Raw genomic sequence first — 16,285 nt, 5'->3', positions numbered from 1 at the left:
CTCAATTGTCAAAAAGCACTGAAGAGGGTTTTAAAGAGGCTTCTTATAGGCATGTTACACCACACATAGGGAACCTGACAATATTTTATTGTTATTGTGGTAAATTATGTCACAATTAGGGGTGGGAATCTCTAGGCACCTCACGATTTAATTCGAATTGCGATGCGATTATAAAACAATTATCGATGCATCTCGATGCATCTATACATGATTTCTATTTTCTTACTGTCTGAGGACTTGGTACCTTTAAAGCTAAGTATTTGTAATGATCCATAATGCATTTATGTCCAATATCTTTTATTAATAAAACAAATGGAAGTGATGGGGCAAGTGAACTGGAAGGCTCTCATTCACTGCTCTTGTTTGAGACGCTGCTGCCACTCATCTGCGATAAAATGCGCTGTTAGGGTGTAATAAGATCCAGTGGTAATGGATGACCACGCAGCACATTATAGCCGTCCTGCTCATTTAATTCAGTGATTTTTTAACTTCGGTTTTGGTCTCTTGGTAGAGACGGGGGACAGGGGACGGGGGTTCACTGTGTCAGTAAAATATCTTCGAGACGGGGCGTGTGCAACATAGCGCGAAACCCCTGTTTCTCAACGACTGAGAATTGGCATGCAGACTGCAGGTCACCTAGCAACGAGGTTTCGTCTGGCTAGTAGTAAACAAAAAGGAAAAGAGAAAGACAGACGAACGTTTGGAGATGAATGGACTTATTGGCATTTATAAGCAACGTAGTTGGTTTCCTGATACGTTAAATCTGCAAGAGAGGCTGTCAAACAGTAAAAAGTTGCGAAGATGAAGTCGCCTCTCTTTCTAAACAGGAAAGTTCAGCAACAAGCTGGCGAATGAGAAGCGACTTCAGCCTCGTAAAACAGCCGAAAGCTGAAAGACATTTTACAAGAAACTATTTAACTTTTGAGGAAAAGTTTTCTAGCCGAGATGGAAGAAAAGTGGCTATAGCTAAAGCTTAAAGCAGAGTAGAGTAAGTCTGCGCTCTCATTTATATTGTTTAGCCTATACTCCATTAACACATATTGAGACATACTGGACATTAAATGTTGTGGCTCCCAAGGTGGTTTGACTTTGTTGAAAGGCAAAATGGCTCTTCTGAACATTTGGGTTGTGACTCCTGATCTAACCTGGCTTTAACGCAGAGGGAGCCACTCGGATTTCTCACTCATCCAGTAGTGTTTTTGTTATGTGCCGCCACAGACTGTCCGGGCGCTGCACTTCCGCACTTCCAGTTCTGCCTTTTGCGTTCCGTCAACATTACGTTATAAATGAAATATTTAGAAAATCGATTTTTGACATTGAATGAATCTATACAGAATCGTGTGCGTCCGCATCGCGATGCATCTAAGAATCGATTTTTTCCCGAACCCTACTGAACTCGTACTTTAGTTCAGTCCGTTTCAGGTGTGAACACTCCACCCGTACTCGGGTGAGCACTAAACACATGAACGGTGGTCCGAAAAAAAACTGAGTTCTCTTCCAAGTGAACCAGGGTTCATTATTGCTTTTTTATTGCTTTGACTGTGATACACATAGACCTTAGGCGTCTCAGTTTGATGCAACCTAGGACATTTTTGGCTCAGATGGTGGTAAATGAGAGTGCACTGCAGCTGATGCAGTATGAAACCATATATACATACATACATACATACATACATACATCATCTAAACCACTTATCCTTCTGGGTCGCGGTGGGGTGCTGGAGCCTATCCCAGCTGTCATTGGGCGGAAGGCAGGATACACCCTGGACAGGTCGCCAGTCCATCGCAGGGCAGACAGACAGACATACACATTCACACACACACATGCACACCTAGGGGCAATTTTAGCATGTCCAACCCACGCAGACACGGGGAGAACATGCAAACTCCACACAGAAATGACCCTGGTTGCCTGGCCGGGAATTGAACCCAGGCCATTCTGCGCTACCGTGCCGCCCAGTATGAAACCAACTGTACCTAATTAAAAAGACACAAAATCACAGTAACTCAGACTCTGGTTTGAACAAGGTGTGAAAACAGCCTTAATATAGAATCTTCTCACACTGAATTTAGCATGTAGCAAACCTCCTAGCCCGCCCCGTTCATGTATTTCCCCGTCACAACCATAGGTATAGCGCCTCTCCACTGCAAAACATTCCTGGTGCTATCCCTGTCCACGTCCCGACACTGAATAACACAAATACCACACACTTGTGACATTACAGTGTTACTTTTATTCATCATTGTTGGGCAGCCTCACTTTAATTTCTCTATCATTTCACCGTTAAATCAGGACTCCAGTACGCTTCAGATTTTTGCTGATAGACAAAGTCAAATATACAAATACCTCTACAAAATGCTGTATAGCCTCATATTCTTAACATTAATGCTTGATATTTAACCGCCTGATTTCTGAGCTTCTGCGACCACACTTTTTTTTTTTGGATCAGTAAAACAGGATACTTATTCTGTTGCTGTTAATTTGTTGTTTGATTTTATGATTCGTTTTTGAAACTGTAAAATGAAGCTATTTCTTGATTTTTCCACCGACAATAACAGAACCAAAAACAAGAATCGACCCATTTTTTGTTTTTCAATACTGGATTTTGAAAAGAAAATAAAATGAACAGAAAGTACACGGACGGTTCAGCTGTGTACATGAAATATACAAACACCCACACAAAACCTAATATGGACCATCAATATGTCAGAACCACAGGTCTGTATTCTGAGCTTCTGCGACCACGTGCGCTCTGCACTTCATTTCCGCTTAAAGTGATGAGAAGTGTTATAGTTGGATCAGTAAAATACGACTCTTTATTCTACTTCTGCTTGTTTGTTATTTGACTTTTTGATTAGTTTGTGAAGCTACAAAACGCAACTATTTCTTGATTTGTCCACTGACAATAACAATACCACAAAGCAGAATCGACCCATTTTTTGTTTTTTATACTGGCTTTCGAAATGAAAATCAAATAAACAGAAGGTACACGGACCGACCCAGATACCCTGCCTCAGTTTGAATTATTTTCTTTGACTAATAAAGACAGAATCGCTGTTTTTAATGATTGTTTGATGACCAATGTGAGAATTTCTAATGCTAGGTTTTGTGTTTTGTGTTTGCACTTCAAAGCCAAAGTCTCAAGACACTGAGGGCAACTGGTGGAGTTTTAAATACTGTGATCATTATACTAAAATGAAAACAGCAGAATACATTTAGTTCATGTGGTCTTGGTCATATACAGGTTTTAGTACAAGTTAGGTCACAAGTTTGTTGGCTGGTCAGTCATTTAAGGACACCAGCCATTGGTTTAAAAACATATGCTCTACTTTCTACTATCAGAGCTGCCAAAAGTGACCTATAATCCACATACACACATGCACACACAGACACGCACACCCACCCACCTACATGTACACATGCACACACAAGTCCCTGATGTATTATCTAAACTCTAGTGAATATCATAGACTCTCTGCAAGATTTCCAAACTTTGTAAGAATGTACAGATGTACACATGATGTACACATACTGTGTAATTTCCCATGATTCCAATATAACTAATGTTGTATATTGTATTGTATATTGTTTACTGTCTATATATTATATTGTATGTTTATGTGAGTTGTACTACAGCAGAGTTTACGTCTCGTTACACCGGATACAATTACCACCGACATGTCTTGTATCAATCGATCAATCAATCAATCAATCAATCAGTTAATCATTCAGAAGGGATTTGTAAGGGCATTCTTCTAATAATTTATGTGAAATGAAAAATGCATGTCCATAATTTCTAGTTCATTTGTACTTCGTGTAGTCTTGGGTTTGGCATTGTCAGCCACTTCACAATATGTTATGTATCATCTTTTACTTTAAAAAGTGCTGTGTTAAATAATTAATAATTGTTACCTGTTTTAACACTTTTTGTGTCATATTATTTTGATTTAACACATTCTGTGGTAAAGAAACACAAAAGGTGTTGTCTCCAACTGAACCCACTGATGTGTCTAGTAAGATACAGCGTGTGTTGTTTTAAAACACATCTGTTTTAAGAGTGGTGGTGCAAATCCAAGTTTTTTTTTGTGGGGGTTGGGGAGGCTTGGGGGGTCAGACAGACATGATCTCTCAACTTTTAAAAATTCTCCAAGAACATTCTTGAGGGTTAGGAGGATGGTTGTTGAAAAAATTTACATGGCTTATATTATTGACAATATTTTGAAAATGTAATCAACATGCTCTTTACATCTAAACTCTGGAAGTATGGTAGCAATGCTCTTATTTCATTGTTACGTTTTCGTTGGAAACATTCTACTAAGTCAGTACTTGGTAACACCCCCTTTGGCAGATATTACAATTTGGAAATGGTTTTTGTAGCCAGCTAGGATTCTATTCTATTCTATTCTATTCTATTTCCTATTTAGTCTTTCTAGTTATGCAATATTCTTGGGCTGTCTTGCTTGCATAGCATGTTTAAGATCTCCCACAGATTTTCGATGATGTTCAGGTCAGGGGACAGTGAGGGCCAGTCCAAAAGCTTCAGCAAGCGTTTCTTGAAGTAGTTCATGGTGGATTTTGAGGTATGTTTTGGATCATTGTCCTGTTGTTGAAGCCAGCCTTTTCCAGCTTCAGTTTCTTGACTGACTGTGTCACATCTGCTTCCAGAACTTTCTTTCCATGCAGTGTTTCTTGTGCCACTGCCTGCCATATAACCCTCAAGCATAACTGATCCATCCCCATGATTAACAGTTGGCAAGGTGTTCTCTTCATCAAATATTATTCCTTTTTTCTCCAAATATACTTTTGGTGATTGTGGCCAGAGACTGTTTTTCCTTCATCAGTCCACAGCACTTGCTTCCAAAATACCTCTGTCTTATTGAGATGTTGTTTTACATTTGTATTTCATGTTAGCTTTTGTGATGAGGTCGCATGAAACATTTCTTTCTGATGACTCGTCCATGCAGATGATGTTTGTGCAAGATCTTTTGCCAAATAAACCTTCCTGCATTTCCTTGTGTCGTATACACTTACAAAAGATAGTTCTTCAATGATTCTTTAGTAAAGGCAATGTTTCTATTTAGAGCGAAGAGTTCCACAGTGTCCTCCACAAATATTAGCATCCCTGGTAAACATGAGCAAAACAGGCTGTAAAAAACATTCTTTTTTGCTGATTTGGGAGACGTTCTAATCCCAACACCTAACTAATGTCTGCAATTCCCCTGCTGTGATCCTTAGAGATTCTTTGTCCATTCAAACTATCCTCCTCACTGTGTGTGGGGTCAATATAGGCATACATCCTCTTCCCGGCAGATTCTTAACATCACCAGTTGTTTTAAACATCTTAATTATTGACCTGATAGTGGAAATGGGTATTTTCAAGTCATTTCCTGATTTTATGCAGCTCAACAACCTTTTTTCATATATCGTTGTTTTCTCTGGTCTTTCTAATAGTGATGGACGACGGATGGATGACTTCTAATCACTCAGGTGAACTTAAAAACATAAAATATGAATGGGAACATAATTCAGTTAGATTTCACTCTTAAGAATTTCTAAGGGTGCCAACAATTGTGGCACACACAGATTTAAGAAAAATATTTATTTCATGACAAGATTTTTTTTCTTTCCAAAATTATACCTTAAACAAAGGTTAGATTTTTGCTAATCTTTTGAATTAATGATCAACAGGCTAAGTAATTAAGAAAGGTTTTTACAGCCCATTTTGCTTACGATTATCAGGGGTGCCAATATTTGTGGAGGACACTGTACACAGAACCTTTTCATGCTTAAATGGTTCTTTGCATGGTAAAATGGTTCGGACCGATGTTACAATCTTGACATTCTAACAAGAGCAGAATCGTTTTCGGTGCTATATAGAACCATTTTCATAAGAGTATTTGTGAGGTCAGGCACTGATGTAAGACAAGAAGGCCTGTTTTGCAGTCAATATTCCAATTCATCACAAAAATGTCCAGTGGGGTTCAGGTCAGGGCTCTGTAATGGACCTTGCTTTGTGTACAGAGGCATAGTCATGCTCAAACAAGAAGGTGCCTTCTACAAACTGTTGCCACAAAGTTATGTGCATCGGCTTGGTCTCTGTTGCCACAAAGTTAAAAGCATATTATTGTCTAAAATGTCTCTGAATGCTGTAGCACTAATATTACACTTCACTGGCATTAAGGGGCCCAAACCCTGAAAAACACCCTCAGACTATTATCCCTCCTCCACCAAACTTTACTGTTATATGCATTGCAGCAGGTAGCATCTGCCAAACCCAGATTCGTCTTTCAGACTGTTAGATAGTAAAGTATGATTCTTCACACCAGAGAAAGCGTTCACTGCTCCAGAGTCTAGTGGCGGCGCGCTTTACACCACTCCAGCCAAAGCTTGGCATTGCGTGTAGTGATTATAGGCTTGTGTGCAGCTGCTTGGTCATAGAAACCCATTTCCTGAAGCTTCCAATGCACAGTTTTTGTGCTGATATTGCTTCCAGAGGCAGTTTGGTAGTGAGTGATGCAACAGAGGATAGGTATGTGCCTCAGCACTAAGTGGCCCCACTCTGTGAGTTTGCATGGTCTACTGCTTTGTGGTTGAGCTGCTGTTGCTCACAGATACATCCATTTCGTAATAGTAGCACTTACAGTTGACTGGGGCAGATCTAGCAAGGCAGAAGGTTTAGACTGGCTTGTGGCAAGAGTGACATCCTATGACAGTGCCGCGTTTAAAGTCTCTTAGCTCTTCAGTACGACCCATTCTACTGCCAGTGTTTGTTTATGGAGAACCTGAACTCAATAATTAGGAGGAGTGTCCACATACTTTTGGCCATATAGCGTGTCTTTGAAGTTAATGTTAGTTAACCACTCCAGACATGATCAAAACTTGCCACAATACTCAGCTAACTGGTTAACTATCACACTTTGTTGATAGATGCGAGAGTTTACTTAAGTAAAACAGGAAGTCGTGGATATCCACTTAAGAGTCCCAGAAGATTCAAAAAGAAGTAGAAGTTAAATGGGACAATATGTCCCAAAACAAGGAAATATTAACACTCATGCGTCCACTTCAAGGTCCAGCTGCCCTGCATGCCAGCCAGACTTCTCTTGTTGACTCTGAAAACTGTACCTGGAGACACACTTCAAAGCATTGAAATGATGAGTCACAGAATTTGCACAGCCATCATCTGCTTTATTCTTTTCAAGCTGTATTTCTGCCTTCAACAGGTCACAAAAAGATATCATTTTAGACCACAGTGCCAAAGTACCGCAGTTATATATATAAACTAAATGCTGACAAATGAAACTGGTCCATTTAGGTAGCTAAGCTAACTAGTTATCCAGTAAAATCAGATCCAAGGCAGAACACAGTGGTAACAGTGTTGTAATGGGTACAGTGTGCATGTAGGCTGACCTGCTTTTTCATATCAGCACAAAAAACAACCCAGGCAGTGCTCTTATATACAAAAACACCTAGAACATGAGCTTATCTGTACTTTAGTAGATGAAAATAGAAGACACAGACCACCAGGTTGTTGCTGCAGTAAGATTTATATGCCATTTGGTTTGAGAAACATTCCTCAGCAATGTGTGCCCTGTGAAATATAACTGTTTCAACAATAGTGGAGTAAAAAGAATACAGTTTCATTTATTTTAGGTCAAAGTAAACAAGAACAGAAAAGTGAGATAATTAAGATATACTGGTGTGCATTAAGAATGGACTAAGAGAACAGAGGACATAGGCCTCAGCTTAAGAGTCTTTACTGAGAAAAGTGGTAAAGTCAGATTTTGGCTTTCTTGAACTTCAAAAATGACCAGCAAAGCCAGGTATTCTATGTCCATTTCGAACTAATGGTTGTTGTACATAACAGGTATGTTGCTTAAACCATTTAGGTCACCTCTAGACATCTACACTAATTAGTGCTGGCTAGTGTGTCGGACTAGTGCAGTTACTTCAAGTGCCAAGTTAGATAGAGATAAAAAATACAAAATGTTTTACTTCATTTTTTTTTATAGAAAATATTATAGCTTCAAAATCCCTCAACCCAGATAGCACGGATTGTTAATCCTTGCCTTTAGAAGTTTGTCTTTAAATTTGAGAGATATATTAATAGAGATGTTACATTTTAGTCTTTCAATGCTGAGTCGGTTCTTCATTTTCCTGAGTGCTTCTATTAACTAACATGCTCATTCTTAACTGAACATTTGAAAGAGAGCAGGAAGCGAAAGCAGAAGGAGAGACGTGATGGAGAGCAATGACTCAGCTGCACTTGCCACGACAGGCTTGACGGTGGTGGTCGTAGTAGATGTGGTGCTGGCTTTGGGAGGGAAAGTGCCCACTACAGCGTTCAGGAAGCCTGAGAAGCTTGAGGTTTTAGTGAAGAGCTGGACATTTGAGGCACGAACTGTCTTGGTGCTGTTACTGGAGCTAGTGTTAGTGCCACTGTTGCTGGACAGGGTCAAAACCGCAGCCTGGACCCATGATTGTCCAATCTTACACATCAGAGGACCTCCTTTATTAGTCTGAGCGTGAGAGAGAGAGATTATGAGCCAGTGTTCCACAAACAGATTTTGCCTACAATGTGGGGTCAGCAATATACTGCAAACGACTAAAGAACTAAACAAAATCAAACTACCGCCAAACATGGTGTTGTAAAGAACTTCTAGTAAACTGCCTTAAGAGGACTTTTCAGAAAAATGTCGTCAAAATCACTATTTTAGTTGTATAATTGATCATATTTGCATGTACACGCCATATTTATACGCATTGTGTTGAGTGGTTTGTGTATTCCGCCATATTCCACCTCACAAGTCAAGACAAAGATAAACCTTGAGTTTAAAGTTTAACTTTCAAAACATGCAGCACAATTTCATTAGTCACTTTTATGTGTTGATACATCCACTGTATGCCACCATATTTGAGTCTCCAAACAGCAGATTTCAAGTAAAACTACTGGTGAATGTTAATTCTGATAAATAGAAACATGGAGTTCTTACTGTTACTAGCAAGTATTAGCAAAATATTAATGTCAGTGTAGTTTTTTATTAGCCTGATGCACACTAGTATACCAGCATGACAAAGTAACTAACCTTGAGTAAAGTTTGCTAACATCAGCTCTGTGAAACTAGCAACACTTCAGCAGCCAAGTAGACTATTGCTATTAGCATTTTTGTAAGACGCAAACTATGATTAAAAAGACCGAAACATTCGATAACATTTATGAACAATAAGGATTTCAAAAAATGGGTTTGTAAACAATTATATTCTCAGCTAGTGAAAGTCTTGTTAGTTAATAAGTGGATTTAAGAAGATTTAAGACTGATTTAAGACTGCCTGTTGATTCTCTGCCTCCAAAGCCATAGCAAAGTTTGTGGCAGAACAGAGGACGCTCAACAAGCTGTTAGCCATCTTGGATAACACCTCACACGCCCTGCATGCTACACTGGATAAACAGAGAATCACGTTCAGTGGCCGACTGTTACAGCTGTGCTGTGTTAAAGAGCGCAGTGTGAGATCTTTCTTACCCACTACTATAAGGCTCTACAGTGAGTCTCCTTACTGCAGAGACGGTACTGATCTTCTGCTGTCTGAACTGTGCTGGACCACATCACTATATCACCGCTCCTGTTAACACAGACTGTGCAATATATCATAACCTGCTGCTGTAATTACACTTTCACTATGCACTTTACACTGTAATGTTGCTGCAACTCCTAGTTATGTCTATACTCACTGTACCTCATACCACTCAGTGCCTGTTATCATGTAAATACAACAAATCTGTCTCGTATGCCATGTAAATATGCAAATAGATATACTTTTATTTCTTCTCTTATACTTAACTTATGTCTATTTTTTGTTTCTTTTTTTTTATTTTCCTTAAATGTAAATGTAAGTTTATGTGAAATTATATGTCTTGCTACTGAAACACTGCAGTTTCCCTTTGGGATCAATAAAGTTCTATCTACCTATCTATCTGTCTGTCTGTCTGTCTGTCTATCTATCTATTTGTCTACCTAAAGCTAAGAAGTAACAAGTAGCCTCCTCCTGGGCTTCAATTAAATGTTGAGAAATTAATCTAATCTATGTATCTAGCTTACCTTGCTAGTTATCCAGTACAATCAGATACAAAGCAGAACACAGTGGTAGCAGTGTTGTAATATATACAGTGTGCATGTGACCTGACTTGCTTTTTCACATCAGTAGAAAAGCGATCCAGGTGGTGTTTTTTTTATATACCAGTAGTGCCCAGAGCAAATCCATAAATCTAACAGTGCTCCTGTAGCTTCCTGTGCTTCTTGTACTTTGTGAATTCATTGTAGTGTAATAATAAAATGGATTTCAGAAGGATTTAAAAGTATGTTAACATACAGACCTGTTCTAAGGGCATGACTCCTGTGCAGATGCTGCTGTTAGATGAGGATGCATTACCACAGTTCAGTATAGTTGTGTTAAACTGCTGAAGAGTCTGCTCAACTACAGCAGAAGGAAAACAAATATGAGGAAGAAGACCAAGAAAAAATAAAATGGCCTAACATCCATTGGAAATGGACACATACATTGAAGAAGCAATGGCTTTACAGCGATTTTACACTCATTTGCATATTAGTAATTGCTGTTTTGAATTGAAAGGGTGAAAACAAGTTGAAAGGATTGGCTACCATGTAGTTTGGATAGCAAGTATTCAATCTAGTGTATTGTCTCATTTACCTGTAGTGGTCAGCTAATCCAGCTGAAGTTTTAGTACATTACAGATTGTATTCCCTTAAAACATACTAAAACTGTATTGGCTATTATGCAAGCTAACTATCACAGTTGCTATACAAACTACAGACTGACCTACTGGTTTAAATTGTTGTGCCTCTTTCATTGACATATTGCACTTACTGTGTGTAGTACTTCAGGCCTGTCATTCAGACATAAGGTTTTTCTATAAAATGAAGGGTCCTTGTTTAAAGCTGGTAGATTTAAAGTAGGGGGTTACTTTGGTACAATGCAGTAGCTGGAGCTTATAATGAGACTAAACAAAAATTCCATGAATTTCCATGAACACGAGACTCGACTCGGACTTGCATGAAACGACTTTTGAACATCTCTTGCCATTAAAGGTCATGATAAACAAGCTATTCTGCCAAGCATTGTAGCTTGTTAAAAGTAGATTATGTTTTACAATGGTTATGTATGCCATATATGTGAATAGCAAGTATTTTACGATTTTAGACGTGGCTCATCAAATCAGATTCTACAGCATGTAGAAATAAACATACCTCCTCCTCCTGAACCCCAGCCAGCTGCCCAGCACTGAGTGTTAACAGGGAAGCTGTTGTCCCCCAGGTCCACACATATGGGCTGAATGTAGTTTGTGAGTGTTGGCTTGCGAGACAATTGCAGTACTGCTACATTGTTTGCTGTACCATTGCTCAGTGAGATTTTGGTCACGCTTATAGAGACCTCGTTGGCGTTGGAGCTGTTATGTTTGAGCCGACCCAGAATTACAGTCCAGTCAGAAGCATTGGTGGAGCTGTGAGATAAGGTACAGCAGAATATCAAATCATATAATTTGCACTGATGTGTGTTGATGTGGTTTCGATTCCTGACTTAACTTTTGAGTTTCATATTGATAATTCTGTAGTTTTTACCTAGAGAAGCAATCAGCGGAGCTCAAGACAAACTGCTCAGCTACCAGTGTTCCTCCACAGACATGAGTACCACTACGTTGCAGGCTGGCCATCCATGGCCACACACCTGCAAATGCCAAGGAGTTGCCCCCTCCTGTAACAGTATTCAGCTTGGCACTGCCACACACCACAGCTGGAGCAAGAGAGGAAATAAAGTATAATTAATGACTAATTTTCCTTAGCAGTTTGCCTTCAACTATTCCCTTTGCCTGATAATGAAGTTCTCGTCACAGAGGACTCCAGATGCAGTCCGCAGTAAATGTAGATAATCTTACGTGAAGCAGTAGTTGTAGAGACCGTGGTGGTTATGGTGGTTGTAGTGGTTGTAGTGTTTGTAGCAACAGTAGGCAGGCCGGTACAGGACACACTCAGGTCCCCATCAGAGCCAGTAGAATTGAATCTAACAAAGCCTGGCTGGTTGCTGGTGATCTGCTGGTTGACCCAGTCTTGGTACTGAGACACTCTAGTATACACTCCAGGGTAATTTGGCAGAGCACAGCTGTAACCAAAGCTCACAATGCCTGCCTGGACCCAAACACCGCCCTGTTTGCTGACCAGTGGACCTCCAGAGTCTCCCTGTGCAGAACCAGATAGATATCTATGTGTATACAATGAACACCCTTAAATGGAAAAAGGAACAATGCAAGCAGTGAAGAGATTAGGAAGAGATTACCTGACAGGAGTCTTTGCCCCCTGCCAGCAATCCAGCACACATCATGTTGTCAGTGATAGTTCCATCTCCATATAAGCAGTTACATTTCCTGTTTCCAACAACTGGGACTTGTACTTCCTGCAGGGTCTTTGGAGAGGCGAGACTTACTGAGGAAACACACATTGAAGATCATTTTGACTGTGTCATTTTACAATGTCAACAAATTTCACTGAGGTGTGAAAATGTGCTTTAATTGCAAATATTCCTCTACAAACTTTGGAGTACAATTGTGTGTGAAATACCTAATTAAATTTGTGGTATAATGATCACGTCTCATTAAAGTAACTATGTCATACTCTTTGTTACAGGGATGCCAACTCTGCTCCTACAAATCCACCCTCCTAAAGAGATCAATTCTAATAGAAACCTAACCTTCCAGACCCAGAAAGTCTTCAGAAAGGCCATTGTTTCTTTATGTTTCTAGTCCATGGCTGTACACTTGGTATGTTAAGTTAATTGCCACCAAACTGTAAATGATAAGTCAGCAAAGTGTGGCTAAACTCTGGTCTATGTATACTATAAAAAACATACGCAAAGATTTTATTAGCATGAAAAATGCAAAATGTCCTTCTCTGTCTAATGGATACAACCCTCGTAAAATGACATGTTTTATTGATTTTCCTAGTGAAAACAAGTTACAGGTCCTCTACAGGTAATTTTAAACATGGCATTTTTCTGCACATTATGGTAAACTATGTATGTTAAACTCAGCAAATGAACAGCATTAAAATGTGCAGAAGTTTGTTCTCTGTAGAGGATGTGTTAATGTGTTAACAAAACATGTAATTTGACATGTTAGCACACAACCTCTATTTATTTGCTGAGTTTAACATATTGCAAAAAAAAAAAACATAAAATATAAAATGTTCCATAACTTTTGCCACATTTTATGTTTAATTTTCCAAGATGCTAAATTCAGCAAATAAACAGCAATTTGAAACCATTAAAACAAAAGTGTGTTTTCTGTAGAGGATGTTTGAACTTATTTTCACTTATAAAATCAACAAAACATGCCATTTGACCAGAAGCGCTCAAACTTTTGCATACAACAATAAGCATCTGAGTGAGGGCCATGAAAACGTGGGAGTGTCTTGGAAAAAAGGTGATTGGAGAAATTACATGTGCGGCTGATTACATATCCTGATCAATTTACTACAGTTTGAACAACTTGCGACAGATGGTTTTTGCATCAATTAAAAAGATCAGAGACTCTTTAACTATGGCAGCAGACATAACGGATAGATGGAGTTATGGGGCACCTATTGAGTTTGCATCAAAGCACATTTTACACTGCACTTGCGCTCATACATACATCTGGCCCTTAGAACGATGTAGGATTGCATATTAGCAGAGCAGCAAATAACCCAACTTTAAAGTATTCTTTTAGTAAACTACCATAAAGGTAGTTGGGCACTTACACTATTTATGTTTAAGTGTATGTAGAACAATAAGCATTGTGAATCATGCGGTACATAGGATGTAGCCTCAATTTGACCCAGTTTGATAAATTATTTAGGCCTTAGCTCCCTCACAAATCTCTCCTAATTTCTCACCTCCACTGGCGGTGTTTCCCCAGCCAGTGACCCAGGTCAGAGTGCCATTGAAGAATGTGCTTCCGGCTGCAGCCAGGCAGACAGGCGTAATATAAGGAGTGAAGGTCACGCTAGAGTTCAGCTGCAGCAGGGCGAGGTCGTTGTCATTCGTGGATGAACTGTAGCTGGGATGTTTGATGGCTTGCAAAACAGATCTGGTCACTACATTTGGGTTACTTCCCTGAGTGCTCAGTGACTGATCACCCAGATACACGGTCGCTTGTGGAGCAGTAATGCTGAAAAAAAGAGGAAAGACATTCTCATCACCATCTGATAAATGCTCTTTTTGCAGTATTACAAGCGACACTTCAGAATTTTTATTTAGTGTGAAACCTTGCAAAGCAGTGGGCCGCTGTTAGAACCCAGTTAGAGTTGATGAGGGATCCACCGCAGAAATGGCTGCCAGAAACCTGCAAGCTGACTTGCCAAGGCCAAGAACCTGGAGAAGCATCCTGTCCTCCCACTATCTTGGTATTTAGAGAAGCCACACCACACACTGGCAAAGAGAGAAGAGCAACATGCTAGTTAGAATCAAGTTAGGTGGGTGACTGCCCTGGATGGTGTGGATTGCATCACACGGTGTAACGAAGGGAGACTGGCTAAAGTAAAACAGAACGCTTATATTTCTTACTTTCATTGTCAAGAAAAAATAAGACTTCATCTTACATCATCTGCCACTTTCTGCTCTCTTAAACTAAGGCTGGCTTGACATGATGAAACCTTAATGCAATTAGTTGCATGCTGTGACTCCTCCATATAGTCTTCCACAGGTTGTTATTTACTTGCAATATGTTTATCATTTTTCCAGCTATCACTGTCGTGCTTTTTCCCCCATATCTATACATTGGTCTTTTCTCAACATATCTAAGTTTCTTTGAGTTTTTCTATCTGTTGTAAGTATGTTAAGGTTCTGTTTTAGTTTCTGATCTGGTGAAATTATGCCATTCGACATGATCACCTGATGCGTTACTGCCGTTCTGGTTGGCTGTTTCATGGAACTTGTTTCACAAAGTTGAGATGCTTGCAGCTGTGGCGGCTTGGTGTCAACTGAGTTACAGGAAACTATGCAGCTTGAGTATAAATTAGTTTCATTTAAGTTTCAAGGGAGTAAAGGAAGTTGCATGAAAGTTACATCATTCAAACCCACCTACACTGAGTTTAAACTGTTTTGGTATAGACTAATAGGTTCAATGTCAGTGTCAAGAAAGGGGAAAAATGAAAATTCTACTTATTTTATCCACTATAACAATGGAGCTGATTGTTATAAAGCTTTCTCAGTTATTTTAGAATCATTCACAGCTCTGTTCTTCATTCTGGACTCATCTAACATTTCTTAATTTCTTTACAGCTTCCTACTAACTATTTCAAAGCTAAAAAATTGCACTGGACTAGAATACCAAATTCACTTTATGCATTTATCTGTAACCAAATTGGCTTTATATTGTTGAAAATTCAATAATTATTCAAACATTGCTTTACATTATTTAGTAAAAATAAGAAATAACTTACCATTCAACTGTGAGTGGCATCCTGAAAGAAACAGAACAATGTTAATGCTCAATCATTCAGTAACATTTACTGAGACAGTGGATTTTTGCTCTAAGTTCAAGCAGATTAATAGAAAAAGATGAGATGTCAATGAAACAAAATACTAGAATAACAGAATCTTTTATGTCTTTGTCTTGTATCTGATCCTTCAGAACAGCACTTCAGCGAGTACTAGTCCCATTTTAAATGACTCAAATACTCAAATATGAAATGACAAGTATTCAAATATTCAGACAGACACACTTTCAAGACCTGTTCAGGGATCACACCTATTCCAATGGAGGGGTCCTGTAGCCTCATATGTTGTATGTCTAACATATTATTATTTTGCCACTGCCCTTTGCTCTTTCCCTTATTTTTCTGTAATGAGGTGTCATGACGTCTCATGACCAGACCAGATCTGTTGAGAAAAGTTTCTGGTGAAGTGAATGGCTATCTAAACAAAATATAGTGTCTCTTTTGATAATAGGACAGAAGACACGCAAGTCATATACAAAAGTTTGGGCAACCCTGGCCGAATGGTGAAAATAAGTGAACACATCCTCTACAGAGAACGCACTACTGCACATTTTAGTGCAAAAGTTATAGCACATTTGATATTTTATGTCATAAATTATGCATGTAAACCTAGCACAAAAAATACACCCAAACTGTACATATATATATATATATATATATAATATATATATATATATATACACATGGCACCCCGTCAAATTACATTTTGTTGATTTTCAGTGAAAGTAAATCAGCACATTCT

At 39.0% G+C, this 16,285-nt stretch overlaps 1 protein-coding gene across 1 annotated transcript in view; it reads right to left on the bottom strand.

The window, feature by feature from the left end:
- Positions 1-2,088: 2,088 nt before the first annotated feature.
- Positions 2,089-16,285, bottom strand: part of LOC118821741 (transmembrane protease serine 9-like) — a 30,469-nt gene continuing 16,272 nt past the window's right edge. Inside the window, exons 2-11 of the mRNA XM_036590470.1 lie at positions 15,487-15,507; positions 14,311-14,473; positions 13,939-14,213; positions 12,347-12,492; positions 11,949-12,249; positions 11,635-11,806; positions 11,263-11,516; positions 10,371-10,471; positions 8,269-8,517; positions 2,089-2,187 (exon numbers count right to left, since the gene is read on the bottom strand). Coding sequence (XP_036446363.1) covers positions 2,089-2,187; positions 8,269-8,517; positions 10,371-10,471; positions 11,263-11,516; positions 11,635-11,806; positions 11,949-12,249; positions 12,347-12,492; positions 13,939-14,213; positions 14,311-14,473; positions 15,487-15,507 — 1,781 coding nt within the window. The remainder of the gene's footprint in view (positions 2,188-8,268; positions 8,518-10,370; positions 10,472-11,262; positions 11,517-11,634; positions 11,807-11,948; positions 12,250-12,346; positions 12,493-13,938; positions 14,214-14,310; positions 14,474-15,486; positions 15,508-16,285) is intronic.

The sequence above is a fragment of the Colossoma macropomum genome, unplaced genomic scaffold (assembly GCF_904425465.1).
Source record: "Colossoma macropomum unplaced genomic scaffold, Colossoma_macropomum, whole genome shotgun sequence".
Lineage (NCBI taxonomy): Eukaryota > Metazoa > Chordata > Actinopteri > Characiformes > Serrasalmidae > Colossoma > Colossoma macropomum.
Note: the sequence above shows the minus strand (reverse complement) of the source record. Positions and strands in the feature narration are given on the sequence as shown.